Source organism: Aulonocara stuartgranti (genome assembly GCF_965226115.1).
Source record: "Aulonocara stuartgranti genome assembly, chromosome: 9".
Lineage (NCBI taxonomy): Eukaryota > Metazoa > Chordata > Actinopteri > Cichliformes > Cichlidae > Aulonocara > Aulonocara stuartgranti.
In genome coordinates, this window is record NC_138960.1 from 34,260,373 (window position 1) to 34,282,143 (window position 21,771).

A 21,771-nucleotide genomic window follows, 5' to 3' on the forward strand; every position below is an offset into this window, starting at 1 on the left:
TTAAATCCTACTACTCATTTCTGCGTCCTTTGTGATCTTACAAAGCTTCAAACGATGCGTCGACTATTAAATTAGTCGTCGACGATTTTAATAGTCGGCATAATCGTGACTAGTCGACTAATCGTGGCAGCCCTAATACACATACTCCCTGTGAGCCAAAGGTTCAGACTTTAAACACACACAAGCTGAGTCTGTTCATCTGGCCGGGCATTTTCAGTGGGAGAAATGTTTCATCACTCATCCAAGTGATTTCTTCAGTCTGAAAACACTACGTCCAGATCTGCAGAATCAACTTCATGGGATTTTCTACCTGGATGATTGAGCATGCATCAGGACACATCTCAACCAGCCAATCATAAGAAAGCTGACTTAAATGGGGAGGAGTAAAAACAGAGCAGAACACTACAGAAGTAATATGTGTGAAAAGAAATCTATGAGAGATCGTTATGATGCCAAAGAAGCCCAAACAGCCAGACCAGGAAACAATCATGACGTCACGCTGACACGTTCATAGATTTAAAATCAGAAAGCAGCAATAATGATAATGATAGACAGCAATAATAAAGCTGGTGACACTTTTCTCATGTCTGAATTCAGATCAAAAATACATTCTGTAAATGATGGCTGGAGTGTTTCTCCAGGTGAAGCTGAAAGTCCTGATCCAGCAGCTTCAGGGCTGATGATGGTTTATGATGAGTTTTCTGTGAGGAAGATTATTCAACTTGCTTTCAAATTTCAATGCAAGGAAACTTTAGAAATGCTACAGATTATTTGCATTTTATTGTTTTTTTCTGCACATCTATGAACCAATAAGCTTGTTTTTTTTACTACAGACATGTCTGCTGGGTGTGTACAGCTTATGTCACCATCACTTGTGATTCCTGCTAAATGTGTTGTTCGAGTGTTGGTCGAGTCAGTGTGATGCGCATCACTTTGGACGATGGTTTGTCATATTTTTGTAAGTTTAGATGATGTAGCAGGATGGCGGGAGGTGTAAAAGTGTTGTCACACTGTTATAAATTATAGTAATAAGCTCACATTTGTGATGTTTAAATCCTGATGATCAACTTTTTGGTTTTTGAGCTGGAGACTTGGAAGGTTGAGGGTTCTTTTAAATATAAAGGAAGTATACAAATAAATGTCATTTCATTACATAAGGCAGTAACCTCTCCCAGCTTCCATCTAAAACGAGGAGCGCTGGGTTCAGACGACATCATTATAACCAATGAGGACGACTCTCACGCAAGTGTCACAAAGGATAAAAATTAGTGCTGCACCTGAGAGGCTTCACAGCTTTCTAGCAGATGGACTAGTTTGTTGGAGTTTATTTTTGCACAGGGATTTCACTTCAGTTAGGCCTACCTGTGCAGGGCGCTCATCCAGCTGTTGAGGGGTTTTTTTTCTCCTGCTCTGCTGCGCACAGCTGGAAACACTGTGAAAGTCGACCTTGAAACGGAGCAGGCGGGAAGCGTCCTACATGCAGCTTCAGACACTTCAATAAAGCTTCACTCCTCATCTTAATTATGAAGACACCTCTTCAGCATCTTTAGTTTAAAAAAAAGTCTCTTTAAAGAAAAAATATAATTGATGTTGGAGTGTGTTTATAATATTTACTTCCCTCTACATTTCTGAAACACACCTACTTTGCCTTGTTCTGTAACTTTGATGGGAAAGGTGCAACCTAAAGTTATGTTAGGGTCCTTCTTGGACTCTTGAGAGTTCTTCCCCTGAAATGGGACACAGTTTCATTCATTTCCCTCAAATTGCATGGCTTTTAGCCTCATGTCTATCATGAAAAGAGCAAGATTACAGTACATGTCATTTTCCCAGAACTTGCTGGTTAACTCACCCTCAAAGTTGTGACTCAGAGGTGCCAATTCTCATCTCTGCAGAAGTCATAGGTCATTATTTGATGAAGCCAGGAGGACCTCATCATCCACTAGAATCAAAGAACTGATCCTGAGACCACTGAAGTGTGCTGCCCCTGCACCTTTGCTCCACATTAGTGCTGTCAGCGTTAATCTCGTTAAAATGACATTAACGCCATAACTGCATCAACGCAGCAAATTTCTGTTAAAAAGCTAACCGCACTAATGTGTCGACACCTTGCAGCCCCACGCCGCATTGCCGCATTAATGCAGTTATGGCGTTAACATAATTTTAACGACATTAACACTGCCAACACTACTCCACATACAAATTCTGTCCACGATCAGTGGACAAAGGGCTGAGCAAGCATTGACTGAAAGTGTCAGTGCTTGTTTGCCATTTTTGCAAACAATTCCTTTATCGATTCCAGTCGCCCCGAATGACGTCACCACGTTGCGGAGCTCAATTTACCTGGCAGGAAACACGGCGGCTCAAACGCTCAAAAGTTTGGTTATACTTTACGAGAACGGATGACAACAGGGCAACTTGCAATACTTGCAAAGTAGATATTTAATTTAGAAATAGGAGGAAACACTACGAATATGCAAAAGCATTTGCTCACAAAACACGCGATGACCTTAAATGAATGTCGTGTTTTAAATTCCGCTCCGGACTCGTGAATCTCAACCCAGCAGCAGCGGTAACGTTTGCACGTCCTCTCCCGTTAATGCGGCAGGTAAATAATCAACTAACAGTGCATATTATGTTAGTGCGATTATTATTACTTATTACAAAACCTGCCATTACTGTGCATTTAGGTGACCAGTTCTCGCTGCAGTCTACCGTTAGCGTCTCCTTTCAGGCCAGGATAGACGAATGTCACCGAGCAGTGACTCAGTTTGTGGTCAAAGGCTTGCACCCATTTGCCACAGCAGATGCCCCCGATTTTCGATAAATGAATGTGTTTGTAGGCAGGGACATTACTGGATATTCTTGTGTAATTGCTACAGAATAATGTATGTTATACTTTGTTATTGCTAAAGAAGAATATTTACTTTATTATTTTACATTTACAATATTTTTTCCTGGGGACCCTGTGACGCCCCATCGAAGAGCCGTAGGCTGGATCTCTTAAGATCTCACTGTTGGGTTTGTAAGGCCATGTTACTCCTAAATTTCTATCTTGTTCAAAGAGAAGATAAAAAAAAAAAAAGTTCTAAGCTAATCGACCTTAGTGTTCTCCTTTTTTTTAAAAAAAGAATCGATAAGAGAATCAATAAAGAATCGAATCGTTAAACAGAATCGAAAATGGAATCGGAATCATGAAAATCTTATCAATACCCATCCCTACTTAGGACTTAACCAAGACAGAACCAGAATCAAAACTAGATGATGGTAGCACTGAAAATCATCATATACCTGCACTACACTTATTTTTTAATTCTACCAAAGTCCACTATTTAGATTCAGAAAGGTTTATATAATTATTTAGCCTTGTTGTGCAAACAAGCCTGCATAACTTAATAAATATAGAATTTGAAAAATAACAAATGGTGTCTAAAAAGTTACACTAGGTACGAGATACATGTTCTGATGAGTTTTGGCAAACAACCATTTGACTAACATGTGTGTCTCACCTGCTCTTGTTCCATCTCTGTTCTGTCCTCATTCTCCATCTCCCTCTCTGCTCCTCTCTGTCTCTCTCTCTCCCTCTCTGTCTCTCTTTGTGTAAGAAAGCAAGTCCGTCGAGACTAAGACAAGAACAAGACAATAGTCCATTGAGACCAAGACCACGTGACATCCAACTCTATGCTATACTTCCCCTTGTGGGACTAATAAAGGTATATCAATACCAGTATTTATCAGAGGGTCTTTTATTTCTGCACACAGCTGCTTTCTGATCAAATCCAGCCACAGTATCTTTGTAGAACATCTGTAAGAGACACATCTGGCATTACAGCACCGACTGAGACCAAAGGGAGGGTTCGGCTGTAACATGCCACCTGCTTGTTTATGCATTAGGCTCTGTTTGTAATGGTGTAGCTATCATAAGATCTGTGAATATTAGAGTATTGCTGGACTTTTGACCAAGAGCAGTGAACACAGTATATCTGAAGTGTTTTTAAGGGTTTTTTCTGGACTCAAACTCGTCCAGGTTTGTCATGTACCGCTGATATTCCAAGGTCAGGCTCAGCCCCGCGTCGTCATCATGCATTGGTTGGTGTTCTCGTCTATTGGACAATCTGCAATGCTGACAAAGGAGCACGAACCTGAAGGAAACTTTCAGTGATGCTGAGATCAGTTTTCAACTGATTTCTGTTGAAAGCTGATGTTGGACAGACTGATTTAGACTGAAGTATTTTCATCATTCTTCTCCAACTGAAGAAAAATATGTAATAACAATGTGTAATTATTTAGCCTTTAAAGTATTTTCTCTGTCAAAGGATGTAAATCCTGCTTGAATTTTGGAGTGATGCCTTTTTTTTCTGAAAGACACAAAAAGTGTTTTTCTGTACTCAAGTAAATGCATATCAACAAAAGACAGAACCACCAGAATAAAAAAGGAGGGGTTTTTTTTTCCGAATTCTTTCCACATGAGTCTGCATTCTCAGTTCAGTTATTAAAAGCAAAAGAACTATAACACGGATAGAGGGCTAAGTAAAAATACCAAGTTTTTCAGGCCACATGTTGTAGACGCAAGGTTTTTATGTTTATTGTGCATTTTTGTGCAACACGTTACAATGTATAAGGTCGATGTTCTAAACACCATTTGTAAATGTAATACCTACAGCAAATTTGGAGGGAAAAATAAGATAATAATAATAATAAGACTTTTGACTTTAAGTTCAAATTATTGCCAGGTAAACCTCCATCTGTGCCACTGAAAACAGTTCATCTGACTTTGATTGCAAACATGTTTCCATTTGTCACTTCGGTCTTTACTCTAACATACAGGAAGATCGAGAAAGAACTGGAAAATTAATCAACTGAGCGGAAATGTGTACGTGTGGTCACATTCATCAGCAGATGGTTCGTTTGCTTTATTTGTATTTGTAGCATTCAGCAGCTCATCCATCTTAAAATGTAAAACTTTCCATGACAGACAACAGAAACATTCCAAACAGTGGAAAGATGAATTGTGCATCAGTCAGTTGGATTGCATGATCAAGAGACACAACATTACACTTACTTAATAACGTGATAACTTTTTTTTATTGGGTGATGCCACTGTAGCTACATCTGTCTCATATATACAGTCTATCACAGAATTAACTTTTATAAAAAAGCTCAGCAACATGGTGTCATGTACTGATATGGCTATGTCTTAATGTGATGACTTTTGAACCGGATGTTGTTGTCCGGAAGGAGGCCCCATTAAGTGGCTAGTTGTCAGATCGACTGTATTGAATAAAGCAAGAGAAAGACCGTGCTTTATGTCCTGATTTAATTCAGGGTGCCCTGCCTAATTCAGTAATAAGGCGGGCACACAACAATGACGACAAAGATGACAGGGACCTGGATTTGTTTTTGTGAGAAGCAGACCCGGCGGCGGCATGGTGTTAGTGAAAACTTCGCTACGTGGTCTAACATGTAAAAGTCGGGCATTCAACCGTTCGCCTGCTACACTGACCCAGCTACACTCGGACCAAGATGGACGCGGTGGTTAACATCCTTCGAGTTGTTTGCTGATGGGAAAGGTCTTATTTTGACGGATAATGCTACAGATGTGGTCAGACAGCGGAGACGCGCTCTTCTACTGCACTTGGCCGGGCAGGACGTCTTCTCCACTCTACCACAGACGGGAGAGGCGAAGGACTACACCGCGGCGGTGACGGCGCTCAACACTTATTTTGTTCCTCAAGTGAATTTTGCATATGCACGCCAAACTTTCCACAAATTGTCCCAAACACCAGGTGAGACTGTGCAACAATTTTGTACATGTTTAAGGCGAGCTGCAAAGGACTGTGACTTTCAAGCTGACAATGATAACCAGATACGGGACGCTATTCTGAGTAAATGGCTTAACCAAACTTAACTTACAAATACTATCAGGCTGATCCTGTCACGATTTGTTCCCCCAGTTCAAATCACGGACAAACAGTATCCCACAGCTGTTCATGTTTTTAAACCCATTAAACTCCACAGCAGGTCCCAAAGTCAAATGATCACTGCAGTATTACTGAGAGCTGAAAAACTGTCTAAATTCTTTCATCTATAATAAAATGATCCGTGTGGCTTCTCTACCAGGTGTAACAATTAAGTTTAACATCCAGGCATCCATGAAAATGGAATTTATGACATTAGAGAGTTAGCTCACTAGCTTCCATCTAAGCATGTTCTCACTGAGGGATTTATGACACAAATTAAAATGTACAGCTCTGCTATCACTTCCAACATAAATGAAGACAGGAAAGTAAAAAGCAGTGACGTTTGTAGGGTTACTGAAGTTGGGCTAGCTGGTAAGATGTGCTACGTGAGTGCTAACACGACAAAGCTATGTTAGCATAACATAAACAATAAAGCTGGAGGACGTTTTTCTACTCAATGAAAGTTAACGTAAGTGTTCCCAATGGTTGGGGGGAAATGCAATGGCATGGCAGGATACTGTAAATAGACAAACCGTCAGTCAGGAGAACCACAGATATAATCTGTCTGTGAAGGTTCTCAGTCATCCAGGTCATTGTAGTCATCTGACCTCAGGAATTCGCACAATAAGGTGGGGTCAGATGGCCCAGGATGTGAGGTCACATCCTGGGCCATCTGATCTCAGGAATTCGCATGATAAGGTGGGGCCAGGTTTCACAATGAGCTCACCCGAAACTCTGGCTGATTGGGACCCACACCCAGTTTCACACCTTGGCTCAGGCGATTAGAGGATCATCAGGGGGTCCTTTTGTCCCTGTGTGGGGGGAAACTCCCACTAGTTTTATATCTGGGACTCTCCACCATTTGACCTTAGAACTGAAGAAGCTTCTCGGATGAGAGGTGAAACGTCTTCAAGCAACTTAAAGAAGTCCAGACGCTTTTCTTTGCAAGCTCCTTTGACCACAGAGATAATCCATCCACAATACGAGGTTACTCATTAATATACTGCTGCATGGGAAAATCCATTATGTATTTTAGTCATGTGACCAATTAAACTAAGGTAGCGGAGGGCATTACACAGCAGTTATTTGGTTTGCTCTCAATTTTGACAGCCCTATAAACTGAGCTTTAAAATGATTAGCGGTAATAAATATACATTTACATATACATATTCCTCGGACGGTAAACTAAAAACTAATCTGTGTTGGCATTTTATTTGTTTTTCAGTTTATTTGTGAGGGAAAAGAAAACAGCCAAGTCTCCTCCTCTGATAAACCTCCATTTGAAAAAGGTTCATCTGACTCTGACTGTAAATAATTTTTCATTTGTCACCTCAGGCTTTACTCTGAAATACAGGAAGGGAAATCGTGGCTCAAATAATTACCTATGAAACCATTTCTTTATTTTTCACACCAAACTGTTTTGTAAGACAAACTTTACAGAGTTCATTGAATACAACTAATAACTTGAGCTTTCACAACAGAGCAATAAAAAAATCCAACAAATTAAAAACAGAAAATAATAAAATTAATCATTGATTAAAATCCAAAATGATGAAACTCCAGCTGGATTATTGTAATGGTACAAATCAATGTTAATTATCTCCTAATACTCATAACAACAAATCATAGTGTTCTCTTTGAGAAATGTAGTTTCTCTCATTTAATATACAATAATAATAATAATGACTCACGAGGCCTCTAATTATAAGTGTTAGCTGGTTACAGGGGTGGATCTAGAGAAATTTTCTTAGGGTGGCATAGAAATCAAATGGGGTGGCAAAATCAGAGTCTTCTTTTTGTCAAACACATACGCAGGTGGTTACATATGGTTAAAATGAGTCAAATGCAGTAAGTACACACGTTTTTCATATAAATATAGTCTGTAACTCAATTATTGTCTGTAGCCCACATAATTAAACACTTTAGTTACATAAAACAAGTGAGTTTTGATTGTATGTACTGTACAGCCTGTATAATAAATACATATGTAGCCCAATAAGTATAAAATCCAGAAAGCTACACAACATGGGGCGGTTGCTTTACAAACACAGGTCTAACTTAAGTTTCACTGTTTTTTGTTAGAAAACAATCACATTGTTACAGCTTAAACCGTCATGAACAAAAATTTAAACCTAATTTTTCATGATTTGTTGGATGAACCCACTGAGGTCTGAAATACAACCGGCCATGTTTGACTCCTTTTGAGTTTACGTTTGTATTTCACCCTCAAATTGTTTTATTTTATTTCCCCCGTTGCCTTGTTTGGTGTCATTCTTTTCAGCTCAACTGAATTTAGTTGTTTTTTTCACTGACATACTGCAATAGTATTAGTGATCTGAAATCACACAAAGAACTTAAAATCCTAGTAGTATTTTTTACTGTAAAAAAAAACAAAACAAAAAAAAACAGACATGTTGAGTAAATTTTCATAACTTGAAATGCAAATGTAAATTGTACATATTGTAAACATATACAACTATCTATCTAAAAATGCAGCCAATACACTTGCCGGTTTTTTTTTTCATTTTGTACAACCATTTAAAAGTATTACTAAAACTAAAATGAGAGAACAATCAGGTGTTGCACTAAGATGCCCCACAAATGATGTGTGCCAGTTAAAAAAAAAGTTTTTCCACCAAGAGACAGGAGAACAGCACAGGGACAAACCTGCAGGCCTGACAACAGGAGGTGTATCACTCCGCTGGTTTTCTCCTTAGTGGCAGTGTTTACATTGCAAATGTGCCTTTGTGACATTCATTAGTGCCCTCACTGACACACAAAACAAAACGACTACACAACAAACTAACTACACAAGACAACACAACACACTAACTATACACTCCACACTAAACGTCACAAATCTCCCACATCTAAAAACCCTCTCTCTCTCACTCTGTCTCGCTGCCGTTGCTCCCAAAACTCTCCCTCTTCCTAAACAACCAAATCCTACGTGTTGCCTTTTTTTTTTTAAATTGGTCGACATGGTACATTTTTCCCCCGATAGGAAACAGGTGGCTTTTTTTCCCCCTTTCTTTACTGTTTTCGCGCAGTCTTTAGAAAACGCTTAAAAAACACACACATAAAAATGTGACGACAGTGTTTAGAAAAAAAGCGTGGCTGATATATATGATCATAACTCTGGATTTACTGGCCTGTAATTAAAATTAAAAAACTTTGAAGTCCGAACTTTCAATATGGGCTGAAATAGAGACTCAGCGTGGCTGCAGCTTGTTGCTGTGTCAGCTTACATCAGTCATGTGATTTGGAGGTGCAGCGTGTCCGTGGACCACAGAGGGTTAATAACACTCACCTTGCTTCCATTTCCAGAGTGTAACAACCGACCACCTGTGTGAAATCTGAAATTCCCATGGTGTTATTCAAACTGTGCTCCGACACAATCATAAGCATCGCTGGCTACTGAAAACAAGAAAAAAGCCGGTCCTGCTGTGGGCTGAACCATTTGTTACTGGTGAAGGGGGGGTAACACTATAGAATATATTCAGTTTTAGCATTTATATTCACTGTTGACAGTAACTACGCTTAAAGTGTTAATGCTATCTTATTTTAATAAACAACACTGTCATATGCAAAACTGGGGTAGCACTTGGGGTGGCAAGGGATCATTTTAGGGTGGCACTTGCCACCCCATGCCACCCTTCTAGATCCGCCCCTGGCTGGTTATCAAAAAAAGCAAATACTGCACAAATTAAATCTTTAAATATGTATTAAACTTACGGGCGAGGACTGCTGCAGTATCAGTTCTGTATAACAGATACCATTGCTACATAAAAATTAAAGTACTAAATTCTACTAACGTCTTGATGCACGCTCAATCATCCAGGAAAGTAAATCTCCAAAAGTTGATTCTGTTCATCTGGACGTAGCGTTTTGTGGGAGAAACGTTTCGTCACTCATCCAAGTGACGTCTTCAGTCTCAGCTGACTGCAGGTTTCCCCAACCTTATAAACAGTACATTTAAATAATGACTGAAAACAGCCCACTGAAGGAAAAATGGGCTGGGAGGTCAGTTCCTTAATCTTAATTATGCAAATTCTCATGACCATTGATCAACAACCACTGACCAAAACCCACTGATCAATGGCCATGAGTACCATTCACAGAGAGTTGGGGAATGGCTGCAATCATAGCGTTGTAAGATGGTGAAAGATGTACCCTTAGGCCCCCTCCTCGATTCAGAGATGGTCGTTCCATTTTCACGTATATCCCTATTCTCTGCGAATGGTACTCATGGCCATTGATCAGTGGTTGTAAGAAAAGGAAAAAATCTTGGCGTAGATATCTATACTTGCAGATTCATAAATTTAACATCCAGGATTATTCACTGTCTCTTCAGATCCATTGTGATCCAGTGATTTCAGTCCTGCATGATCACGCTGATGTTTGCACAGAGCAGAAAATGAAGTGAATGTTTTTGCACATTAGTAAGAGTAAAACTATTTACAGCGTGGGATCGTTCATGTTTGGAGTATGAACTGAGATTCTTGAAGCTGCTTTTTAACCCCACTGTGACAGAATTCATGTCTTTTTAATTCACTTGATGTGGGGAAGCTTTTCCCACATTCTTTGCAGTAGCTCATTTTGTCACCACTCTGTGTACGTTGATGTCGTTTTACACTCCATTGCTGACTGAAACGCTTTCCCACCACCACAGTGATGACAGGGTGGAGAACTGGATCCATCTGTGTCGCTCTGCTTCTAAACAAAGACACACAGACAGTGAAGGTCAGGCAATTCCTTCAACATTTTTATCCCGAATATTGCCTGAAATAAAGAGCATTTCTGCAAACATCCACATTTTACTGTTTACATTATAACGCTCAGCTTACTGGGCGAAAATGACTTCATTTCTAGGTAATCTACTTAATGGGAAGATTGGTGGTTAAACCCCTGGATGTTCTACTCTGCATGCCACAAGATACTGACCCCAAGCTGCTCTCCGATGCATCCATTGGATTGTGAATGTCAGACAGAGAGAAAGGGGAGGAGCTTTTAAAACTTTACTTTTTCCAACAAGTTTCAGGAGATTTGTATCCGATTTGACTCAATATTCTGTCCATAAAGTTTTCATGTCTAATTTAGCTTTGAAATTAACCCTCTCAGGCTCAAATTAAACTTTTTGTTGCTAATGCACAACCAAGTCCTGCAGTGGTACTTCTGTGTAAAAAAAACTCATAAAATATGTATGTGGGGTAATCAGGTTGTTAGTTTTTAACTGTTGCAAATCGGCAACGGCTGCCTTGAGAGGGTTAAACTTCATTCACGTAATACTTCAAAATAGCGGCAACAGTACAAATACAAATACATACCTCACAGTAACTGCACTTATAGTCTCTTTCTGGTGTGGATCTGACGGTGAAATCTCAGGAAACGTGGCTCTTTAAAAGCCTTTTCACACAGGTCACATTTATAAGGTCTCTCCTCAGTGTGGGTAAGTTTGTGGCGTTGCAAGTGTGGATATGTTGTAAACAGTTTGCCACACAGATCACAGGAGTAAACATCATGTCTGGCGTGAATCCGTACGTGAATATTGCGGTAACCTAGCGTCCTGAAAGTTTTTCCACAAATGCCACAGCTGTACGCCTTAATTCCAGAGTGAGTAACTTGATGATGTCGTAAGGTGCTACTGAAAGCAAAAGCTTTACCACACTGATCACAGCTGTACGCCTTGATTCCAGAGTGAGTAACTTGATGATGTCTTAAGGTGCTACTGCAACTAAAAGCTTTACCACACAACTCACAACTGTATGGTTTAACTCCACTGTGGATGACTTGGTGTCTTTTTAAGTTTCCAGCCTGGGTAAAAGACTTTCCACACAACTCACACATGTACGATTTAACTCCACTGTGGATGAGTTGGTGTTTTTTCAAGTTTCCAGGATCATTAAAAGACTTTCCACACAAGTCGCAGCTGTATGCTTTAAATCCAGAGTGAGTAACTTGATGACGTTGTAAGTGGCTACTGCAAGAAAAAGTTTTTCCACACTGATCACAGTTGTACGCCTTGATTCCAGAGTGGGTAAATTGATGACGTTGTAAGCGGCCACTACAAGCAAAAGTTTTTCCACACTGATCACAGTTGTACGCCTTAATTCCAAAGTGAGCAACTTGATGACGCTGTAAGTTACCACTGCAAGTAAAAGCTTTACCACACAACTCACAGCTGTACGCTTTCTCTTCACTGTGGATGAGTTTGTGTGTTTTTAACCTTCCAGGATGGGTATAAGACTTTCCACACAACTCACAGCTGTATGGTTTAACTCCACTGTGAATGACTTGGTGTGATTTTAGGTGTCCTTGCTGGGTAAAATTCTTCCCACACAAGTCACATCTGTACGGTTTATCTCCACTGTGGACCAGTTGGTGTGCTTTAAAGTTTCCAAGATGGGTAAAATTCTTCCCACACTCATCACAGCTGTATTTTTTCTCTCCCTTTATTCTGTGAGGTTTGTCGGCCTCCTGAGAGCGCTGACTTCTCGCTCCGTGTTGGTCCTGCAGTGACAGAGATACAAACAGAGGCAGTGAGTGAAATGCAGTCATGGACTAAACTGAAACTGCCTCCATTAGTGGGATCCAAGATGTCAACAAACACATTGTAGGTGGATTACTTGGTGTGTTTTTAAGCTTGTCCAATCTGGACAGAATCAACTTTTTGGAGACACTGTAGGTGTGCTGTGCCCCAGTCTAGGGGTACAGGACCTGTCATGTGCAAGACTGATTACTTGGGGTCGAAACCTTTGTGATACAACTACCTGTTGAAATACATTCCACCCAAGATCACTTGATGAGGGAGGGTGCCATTTACGCATTAACACGTTGTTGCCAATGCTGTAAACATGGGGGTTTGCTCGTTGGAATTTACAGCAAGTAAACATTTGGCCAGAGTTGGATCATTCTGTTGCACATGGACAAAATCTGCTTTACTTGCCTCAATAGACAGGTCAGGTGTAGCAGGTAGCAGGCTATCAGACACACATTTTTCTTCTTTTTCCACAGGTGGCTCAGCTTTCACAGGATCATCTTCAGAACACAGGAAAGAGTCAGACAAATCAACATCACTGTATCTGCGCTTATACACACATGTGACGACACAGGCAGGGAAAACAGAGGGCAGACTGCCAGCAGCAGATTCAGAAACAAAAACCAAATCATCGATGGGGTTTTCAATTACCTCGGAGATTGGGAAAATCTTTCCATTTGCTAGATCATTCCCCAGAATAATAGTAACTGCCTGTACGTGCAAGCGAGGGCGCACCCCAATTGCTACCGGGCCCGAAACGAGAGGTGACTGTAGGAAAACGCTGTGTAGCGGAGCCCGTGACACACACATACATCTCCACTCCCCACACGAGAGCATCAGCACCACAAAACGAGTTACTAGAAAAAGGCAACGCGCTATCCAAAATGAGAGACTTGGTAGCCCCAGTGTCACACAAAATCACAATCAGCACACGATCCTCCTCTTTTCCAGTAGGTGAGGCGAACGCTTTTGAAAAGAAAGGTCCGGAGGATCCGACGGGATTAGGCATAGAGACCAACCGACTCAAACCTGGAGAAAACCAACACTCTTTGGTTTTCTCCAGGTTTGAGTTTGCTCTTAGGGACGAAGTGATAGACAATTAGCAATGACATGGCTGGTGTCATGGCAATAAAAGCATTCACGAACATTCATGGGAACTGGATCAGGGTGTGTTTGATGTGCAGGAGAAACCCTTAAGCTCCTCGCAGGCGCAGACAACGGAGTATATTCACACAGCTGAAAATGTAGCGCAATGGGTCAACAGAAACTCATCTGCGAGAACAGCAGCTGAATCCACCTTTTGCTCATTGAGGTACATAACAACATTTTTTGGAAGACACGTTTTGAATTCTTCCAACAGAACCAATTGTCTTAGCTAAGTAAAATCCTTCACTTTACTTGCACCTAACTACTTATCAAACTTATCTACATGTGTTTGGTTGGCAGATTTTTCGCAGGACCGAAACATTTGGCAACATGCCTCATGAACTAACTCAGAAAACACTAAAATAGTGGATTTCACAATTTCACAATCCCGACTGTGATCAATGGATAAGCTCGTGCACACTTCTTGTGCTTTCCCCACCAATTTGTACTGCAACAACAAACTCCACACGTCCTTGGGCCATTTTAAAGTGGTTGCGATGCGTTCAAAGGCATTAAAGTAAGAGTCAACCTTACTTTCTCTGAAAGGTGGCACTAAGGCAATTTGCTTTCTTGCATCAAACTGGTCAGAGGAGAATCAGTCAAGTTTTACTCACATTTTTACTCAATGGGGTAGAGGTAACATTGCTCCATAGGCCTTATTCGGAGATGCAGTAGCTCAACTTCTTTGGCTTTAGCCTAAAGCTCCACCTCTTTCAGGCAAAGGGCAAGCTTAAGATCATCCGTAATCAATTCTGGTAATTGTCTGGCCAGGATAATGTTTGGGACTTGAACGGCAGCAGGAGCCTCCATCCACCACCAAACCTCCAGACGCATCAACCGGTCGAAGTTTCACCTTCGCAATTACCCCTTTTTCCACCATCTGCTCTGCCAGACACTGCTTAATTTCTGCTTTTTTGGATTCAAGAGGACACCAACATTAAAAAATTTGCCACCAACAACAAATCTGCCTTGGTGCATCGATCCAACTTAGCCATGGTGGGTTGATGTGCAAAATAACACACATCAAAGTAATTACAGCTAGTTTACCCATTACACCACAAGAAAGCTGCCAACCAAAAGCTGAAGGAAACCTACAAGACACAATGAGCAAAAAAAAAATGGCAAACAAAAAGAGCGTACAAGCCCCACTTTATTTTCAGCCCCAGTCTAAGGATACGCTTAAAGTCCACTGTGGATGAACTGGTATCTTTTTAAGCCTCCAGCCTGGGTAAAAGACTTTACAAAAAACTCACCTATGTACACTTTAACTCCACTGTGGATGAGTTGGTGTTTTTTCAAGTCTGCAGGATCGTTAAAAGACTTTCCACACAAGTCGCAGCTGTACGGTTTAAATCCAGAGTGAGTGACTTGGTGACGTTGTAAGGTGCTACTCCGAGCAAAAGCTTTACCGCATTGACCACAGCTGTACGCCTTGATTCCAGAGTGGATGAGTTGATGACGCTGTAAGTTACCACTGCAAGTAAAAGCTTTACCACACAACTCACAACTGTATGGTTTAACTCCACTGTGGATGACTTGGTGTGTTTTTAAGCTTGCAGAGTGGGTAAAAGACTTTCCACATAACTCACAGCTGTATGGTTTAACTCCACCGTGGATGACTTGGTGTGTTTTTAAGCTTGCAGGGTGGGTAAAAGACTTTCCACACAACTCACAGCTGTATGGTTTAACTCCACTGTGGATGCGCTGGTGTGATTTTAGGTGTCCTTTCTGGGTAAAACGTTTTCCACACAAGTCACATCTGTACGGTTTATCTCCACTGTGGACGAGTTGGTGTGCTTTAAAGTTTCCAAGATGGGTAAAATTCTTCCCACACTCATCACAGCTGTATTTTTTCTCTCCCTTTCTTCTGTGAGGTTTGTCGGCCTCCTGAGAGCGCTGACTTCTCACTCCGTGTTGGTCCTGCAGTGACAGAGATACAAACAGAGGCAGTGAGTGAAATGCAGTCGTGGACTAAACTGAAACTGCCTCCATTAGTGGGATCCAAGATGTCAACAAACACATTGTAGGTGGATGTTGGTGTGTTTTTAAGCTTGTCCAATCTGGACAGAATCGACTTTTTGGAGACATTGTAGGTGTGCTGTTCCCCAGTCTAGGGGTACAGGACCATAACATAAGGGTAAGAAAGGAAGTGACCCTGCCCGAATCCCCCAAATCATACCTAGAAGCCAATCTTTGAAGTGAACGGTGGTTTATTTGTGTCTACACTGTCCATTTACAAGTGAACTAATTTACACACTATATACAAAAACTCAGTAAATCTCAGGAGCCACACATGGGTAACACAAGGTTTGGAAGCCAGGGTCAGGTCTGCTGCTGTCAGGCGCTGCCGCCGACAACTGCTGGTGTAGCATCTTTTAAAAACAGCCACATGATCAGGGGATCAATCAGCCGCCACCAGCTCTCCAATCAGGAAGGACCTGTAGATTCTTAAAGACATAGAACACCACAAAATATACAGCTGGCCAGGGCCGTAACACCGCCCTTCCCAAGACAAAACATCTCCCCTACAGATGTTTGGCACTCAGGAGTGGAGAAAACCACTTGACAGTACATCTGCTGTCACATTGTCAGTTCCTTTTTTGTGATGGATCTCCAAATTAAAATCCTTTACTAGGAGTTACCATCTCATGAGCCTCTAGTTGGAATTGTGTATTCTAGTCAAAAACACAAAGGGCTTGTGATCGGTGTAGACAAAGACAGGCGATGAACTGCAACCTATATATGTTTTAGCGCCAAAATGTGGTAGTGCAAGCAACAGGGAAAGAGCATCTTTATCTATGGTACTGTAATTTTGCTGGTGAATGTTGAATTTCCTTTAAAAGTAACCGATTGGATGATCAACACCCTGCTCATCCTTCTGCAACAGCACCTCACCTGCACAGCTGGCGCGGGCATCCACCTGTAGTTTGAAAGGACGCATAAAATCAAGAGTGGCAAAGACTGGTATTCTGAGCTTTGGCAGACTGAAAAGGTTTCTGGCATGTGGATGACCACACTAATGGTTTTGACACACCAGTGAGACTGGTGAGAGGTGCAACTACATCAGCAAACTTTTTGCAGAAACCACGATAGTAGCCAGCCATTCCGAGGTCCCGGCGAATCTCACATCTAGTGCGAGGCACACGGAAATGTAGGACAGCCTGAATTTTGGCCAGGAGGGGGCGCACCGGACCCACCTGCTTCACTAGATAAGCCACTGTGGCTTATCTAGTGAAGGTGTTGGAATGTGGCAGGGGCATTTCGAACGGCAAAAGGCATGACGATATATATTGGAGAAAGTGATTGGGAGTGACGAAGGCGGAACTGATGCATGTGGAGTGAGGGGAACTTGCCAATAACCCTTTAATAAATCAAGTGACAAACTTTGCAGAGCAAACCCTATCAACACAATCTTCCATTCGGGGGAGAGGATAGGAGTCCGGTTTGGTCAGATTTTTGAAAATCTGTACAAAAACATGGGGTTTTGTCTTCCTTCGGCATGAGAAGGCACTCCATGTACTAGAACTCGGGACAGCTAGACCATTTTTAGCAAACTCACTATTTTTGCAGTCTGAAATATTGAAAATTGACGATATAGTGAAATTCCAAACAGCACAAATTATATTCAAAGCAAAAAATAAAGAACTGCCAGGTAATATTCAGAGTATGTTTTTTTGAAAGAAGGAAGTTATAATTTAAGGGGTTTTTGTAACTTCAAAACAATGAAGGTACATACTACAAGAAAAGGCTTTTGTGTTTCTGTTCATGGAGTGAAACTATGGAACAAACTGAATATGGAATTAAAGCAACGTCCAAACATAAAACTGTTCAAAAAGAGTTATAAAAATATGATCTTCTCGATCTATAAAGAAAAGGAAAATATTTAAATTAAGTGAATGTCTCTATTTAAAAACAAACAAACAAACAAAAAATTCATGATGTGATATTATAGTATATAGTATATCAGAAATCTGTTCACTATTTTTATTACAAATTATATCAGTAAGGAAGCTGACTAAATATTCACTGATAATTTATGGCAAAGGGGTGGGATTAAATAAGTGTATACTTCTTCCCACTCCCTTTCAACATGTAAATTAATCAGAATGTTTTTTGTATGTAATTTGTATAGTATTTTTTTTCTCTCTTATTTCTTTTCTAAATGTACTTGTATATTGTTCACATGTTGAAATAAATTATCAATCAATCAATCAATCAATCAATCAATCAATCAAAAGTAGGAAACTTCTTGCTGAAAAACTGCGCATTTGGTAGGTGTTGAGGAACATATATGTTTTCTTAGTGCTTATTTGATTATTTTGTTTATGTATTTTAATAACAGGCCAGCTTTGACTCACAAACCAATTGCTTAGCCAGACTGAAATACTGTGCAAAAACAGGAAACTGTGAAGAACAGGAAGTACAGAAAAGCGGAACTAAGCAACGCAAACACACAGATCAAGTAGGGTTACTAAAATAACATGAGGAGCGAGGATGCAGACAGTTTTGCAGCTATAGGGTAGACATATAGTATTGAAATAGATCAAGGGACGGTTTAGTAGGGGAGGAGCAAGCGGATTATAACATAGGTGATATGCTTGTAATGTTTTAGATCTGCAGAGGGTTTAGCCTGGTGCACATCCCTTTCCGGAAAGTAATGATTCAATAAAATAATTATAAATACTTTGGCAAGTGAGTCGTGTTCTCTCTGTCCAGTAAAAGAATAAAAAGAAAAAGATTTAATAGTTCGGTTCACACGATAAGTGTGTTGTTTGTTCGGAGGATGGTCACCTACATCTACGTCATGTTCATGACAGTGGTGCGAGATGGAGTGTCAGCAATCAGGGATGGGTGATTTTTGATCAGAGAGCACAAATCATTCTGGGCAGCGTCATCCAAATGTTTTAGGTGGTATTTTAAATTCACTAATATTTTCTGAGTCGGGAGCAACCCTTAGCACAAATGAAAACTAAGTCATCACTTTCTGGATTATACTCAGATGGGGCCGCTGACACAACTACAGGCAAGGCTGATGGTGCAGCAGGGGACGAAGAGGGGTTTACACCTGCCTCGCGAAAAAAATAAGGCTTCATCAGGTTGACGAGATGAAGTCACATGACGCTTTCTTCTACAGTCTCTGTAAAGCACTTTGAATCACCTTGTTGTTGAATTGTGCTATACAAATAAACTTGCCTTGCCTTGCCTTACAGTCTGGGGTGCCTATAACAGAATCTGTGTCACAGAACTTTGTCTGGAGAGAAGATCTCTTTGAGCAGCCACGGGGACACGCACTGTGTGTTCAAACACTAGATCTGCGGGACTGAAACCTATGGACTCCTGCGCACGCTCTCTCACCAATAGAAGGAGAAGAGGCAGACCCTCATCCCACTCTCTTCCTGACTCGAGGCAGAACTTTCTCATCATAGCTTTTAATGTTTTAATGGAAACGCTTGAGCACGCCCTGTGATTCGGGATGATACACACTGGATTTTTAATGCTTTATGCCAAGCGATTTCATGAGCTGAGTGAAAATCTTGGATATGAAGTAAATGGTAAATGGCCTGTATTTATATAGCGCTTTTCTAGTCCCTAAGGACCCCAAAGCGCTTTACATATCCAGTCATCCACCCATTCACGCACACATTCACACACTGGTGATTAGGGATGGGTACCGGTGTCCGGTGCCATGATGGCACCGGTTCTGACATAAACGGTAGTAACCAGACCGAAAAGCAGCGCACATTTCGGTGCGTTATTTCAGTGCTTTTTTTTTCCTGAGCTGTGATACACTTCTAGCCAATCATTTTACGTTTCCCAGGATAGTAGGCGGGTCCAGGTACGTACGTTCAGTTAGAGCAGAGCTACAGATTAAAAATGTCCAAGGCGAAGCGGTCAATAGTCTGGCTGTACTTCACAGTAAAAGATGCAAACTCAGCAGCAACAAGTGCTTTAAGCTGATACTGTGATATTGTCAAAGGAGGTAACACCTCGTATCCGATGAAACACCTGGAGACGCATAGCGGGTTTTTTTAAAAGCAGAGAAATGCGCCGTATTTGATAGCTTGCTGCGAGACCTCACACTGTGCACGTTGGGTGGGTTGCCAGTTATCGGACCGGAGCAACATCCCCCAAAAACCCGAAGAATAGAGTCCTGGCCCCTAGCCCTGCCAGTGTAGCCAACAGGCTTCAGTTCATCTCAGAATGGTTAAAACATACCTTCTTAGTTGAGCCCTGGCTAGATGTTGAACAGGCACTATGCAAGGATCTAGAGATTTCAGACCTACCATTTATTAGCTCAAACATCAAAAGACATGAATGCTTTAAAAGTATCAACATCAGCTTTTCTCTGACAGCATGGTGGGAGTTTCTAAAAATAACGGAGTCTTCATTAATCCCATGCAAACGTACACCTATCTGGAATAACCCTGACATATTACAAAACAATAATATGATTAATTTCCCAGAATGGAGTTGTAGAGGAATTAAATACTTAGAACATATATTAGAGGGAACAGAATTTATTCCATTTGACAGACTAGTTGCACAATATGGGATCAACAAGACAAGATTTTTAGAATATCAACAAATTAAATCCATAGTAAAAAAGAAATTTAACCTCAGTCAAGTTGAATTACAAACACCACTAAGTGCGGCACATTTTCTTACTCTTAAATCCCCCAAATTATTATCTAAAATATACAGAACACTTTCTAAATTAGATGAATCAATATCCCTTCCTATTGCAAAGTGGGAAGCAGATTTATCAGTCAGCTTAGACCAAAACTTCTGGTCTCAGATTTGCTTAAAAACCTTTAAATTAATTAAAAATCCCAGTCTGCAATTAATACAATACAAAATACTACATAGAGTGCACTATACAGGTCATCGGATGTTCAAGATGGGCTTTACATCTTCCAACAACTGCTCACACTGTCAAGGCAATACACCAGACAATTACATCCACGCTCTTTGGTTCTGTCCACCAGTGCAAAAGTTTTGGCGCGAGATATGTGAAGACTTATCAAAGTGTCTGAAATGTAACATTCCAACCTCCCCCTTAGTGTGTTTACTGGGCAGCTTAGATAATGTCACTTCAGAAAAGAATATAGCCCATATGATTTTCACTGCCCTATGCATAGCCAAGAAAACTGTCCTCATGAACTGGAAAAATAAAAATTATCTTAATTCTAACCAATATAGAAATTATCTATTAGATTACATTAGTCTTGATACAGCCTCTGCCACCACATCAGATCAATTGCTCTGGACTCCTTTTATCAGCTCCATCACCTAGTGGGGGGTCATAGTTTGGTCCCGCCTTCACTGTTGTGATTGGTGTGGGGGTAGGGACAGGCTTAGGGCGTCGGGGGGTTCCCCGGAGGCATCTTCCTTGGGGGGTTCAACCCGGGGTAGCGGTCATGTCCGGTTGGGGGCTCTGTTGGCTCTCAGGTGACTGTTGGCTCGCGGCTGCGTGCAGCGGGGCTAGGGGAGGGTCTGTGCTGACGGACGTGGGTTACTGACCTGGTAGCCTGGCTGGCCCTGGGTGGGTCCGGGATGGGCGTGAGGTTCTGGGGGCGCTCTGTCTCTGGGCTGGGGCCCGGGCCGGGCCTCGGGGGCTTGGATCCTGGTTGGTGTGTTGCCGGGGTTGTGGGCGGGTGGGTGCATGGGGGCCCGGGCCCTGGAGCAGGGTGCCGCCGGTGCGTCGAACCACCTGGGGGGCTCTTCAACTGGTGGGGGAGATGGTCACATCTTGCAGGAGCTTTCCTCTCTTCAGGAACTCTCTCTGCAGGAGGGGGAGATACAGGAGAGGTGGAGGAAGATCTCAGCCTGGGCGTCTATTGTCTTATGTAGTCTGGAAGATGAGTGGATGGTGGGGTGGGTGCAGTTTTCTCTGTGGTGGGGTTGGGTGGACTGTCCCGGGCTCTGTGGGGCCGGGAGGCGCTGCTGCACTGGGCCCCGGTCTGGATGGGCCTGGGCCCCCTTTCCCTGGCGGGTCGCGGAGTGTGGGAGTGCCTACTGGGGTCAGCAGGGGAGCTGGCCCCAGGGAGGGGTTACCTGCCCCTCCCTTCCTTCCCTCCCCATCTCCAGCTGCCTCCCTCTTCCCGCTCCACCACAACCACCCACACATGC

At 41.7% G+C, this 21,771-nt stretch overlaps 1 protein-coding gene across 2 annotated transcripts in view; it reads right to left on the reverse strand.

The window, feature by feature from the left end:
- Positions 1-5,131: 5,131 nt before the first annotated feature.
- LOC309714134 (uncharacterized protein) overlaps positions 5,132-21,771 on the reverse strand; it is a 47,387-nt gene continuing 30,747 nt past the window's right edge. Inside the window, exons 7-10 of one of the 2 annotated variants that reach the window (XM_082546329.1) lie at positions 14,895-15,561; positions 12,904-12,995; positions 11,285-12,467; positions 5,132-10,673 (exon numbers count right to left, since the gene is read on the reverse strand). In XM_082546329.1, the coding sequence (XP_082402455.1) occupies positions 11,301-12,467; positions 12,904-12,995; positions 14,895-15,561 (1,926 nt within the window). In that variant the 3' untranslated portion in view covers positions 5,132-10,673; positions 11,285-11,300. The other variant, XM_082546330.1, reaches the window with a different exon arrangement.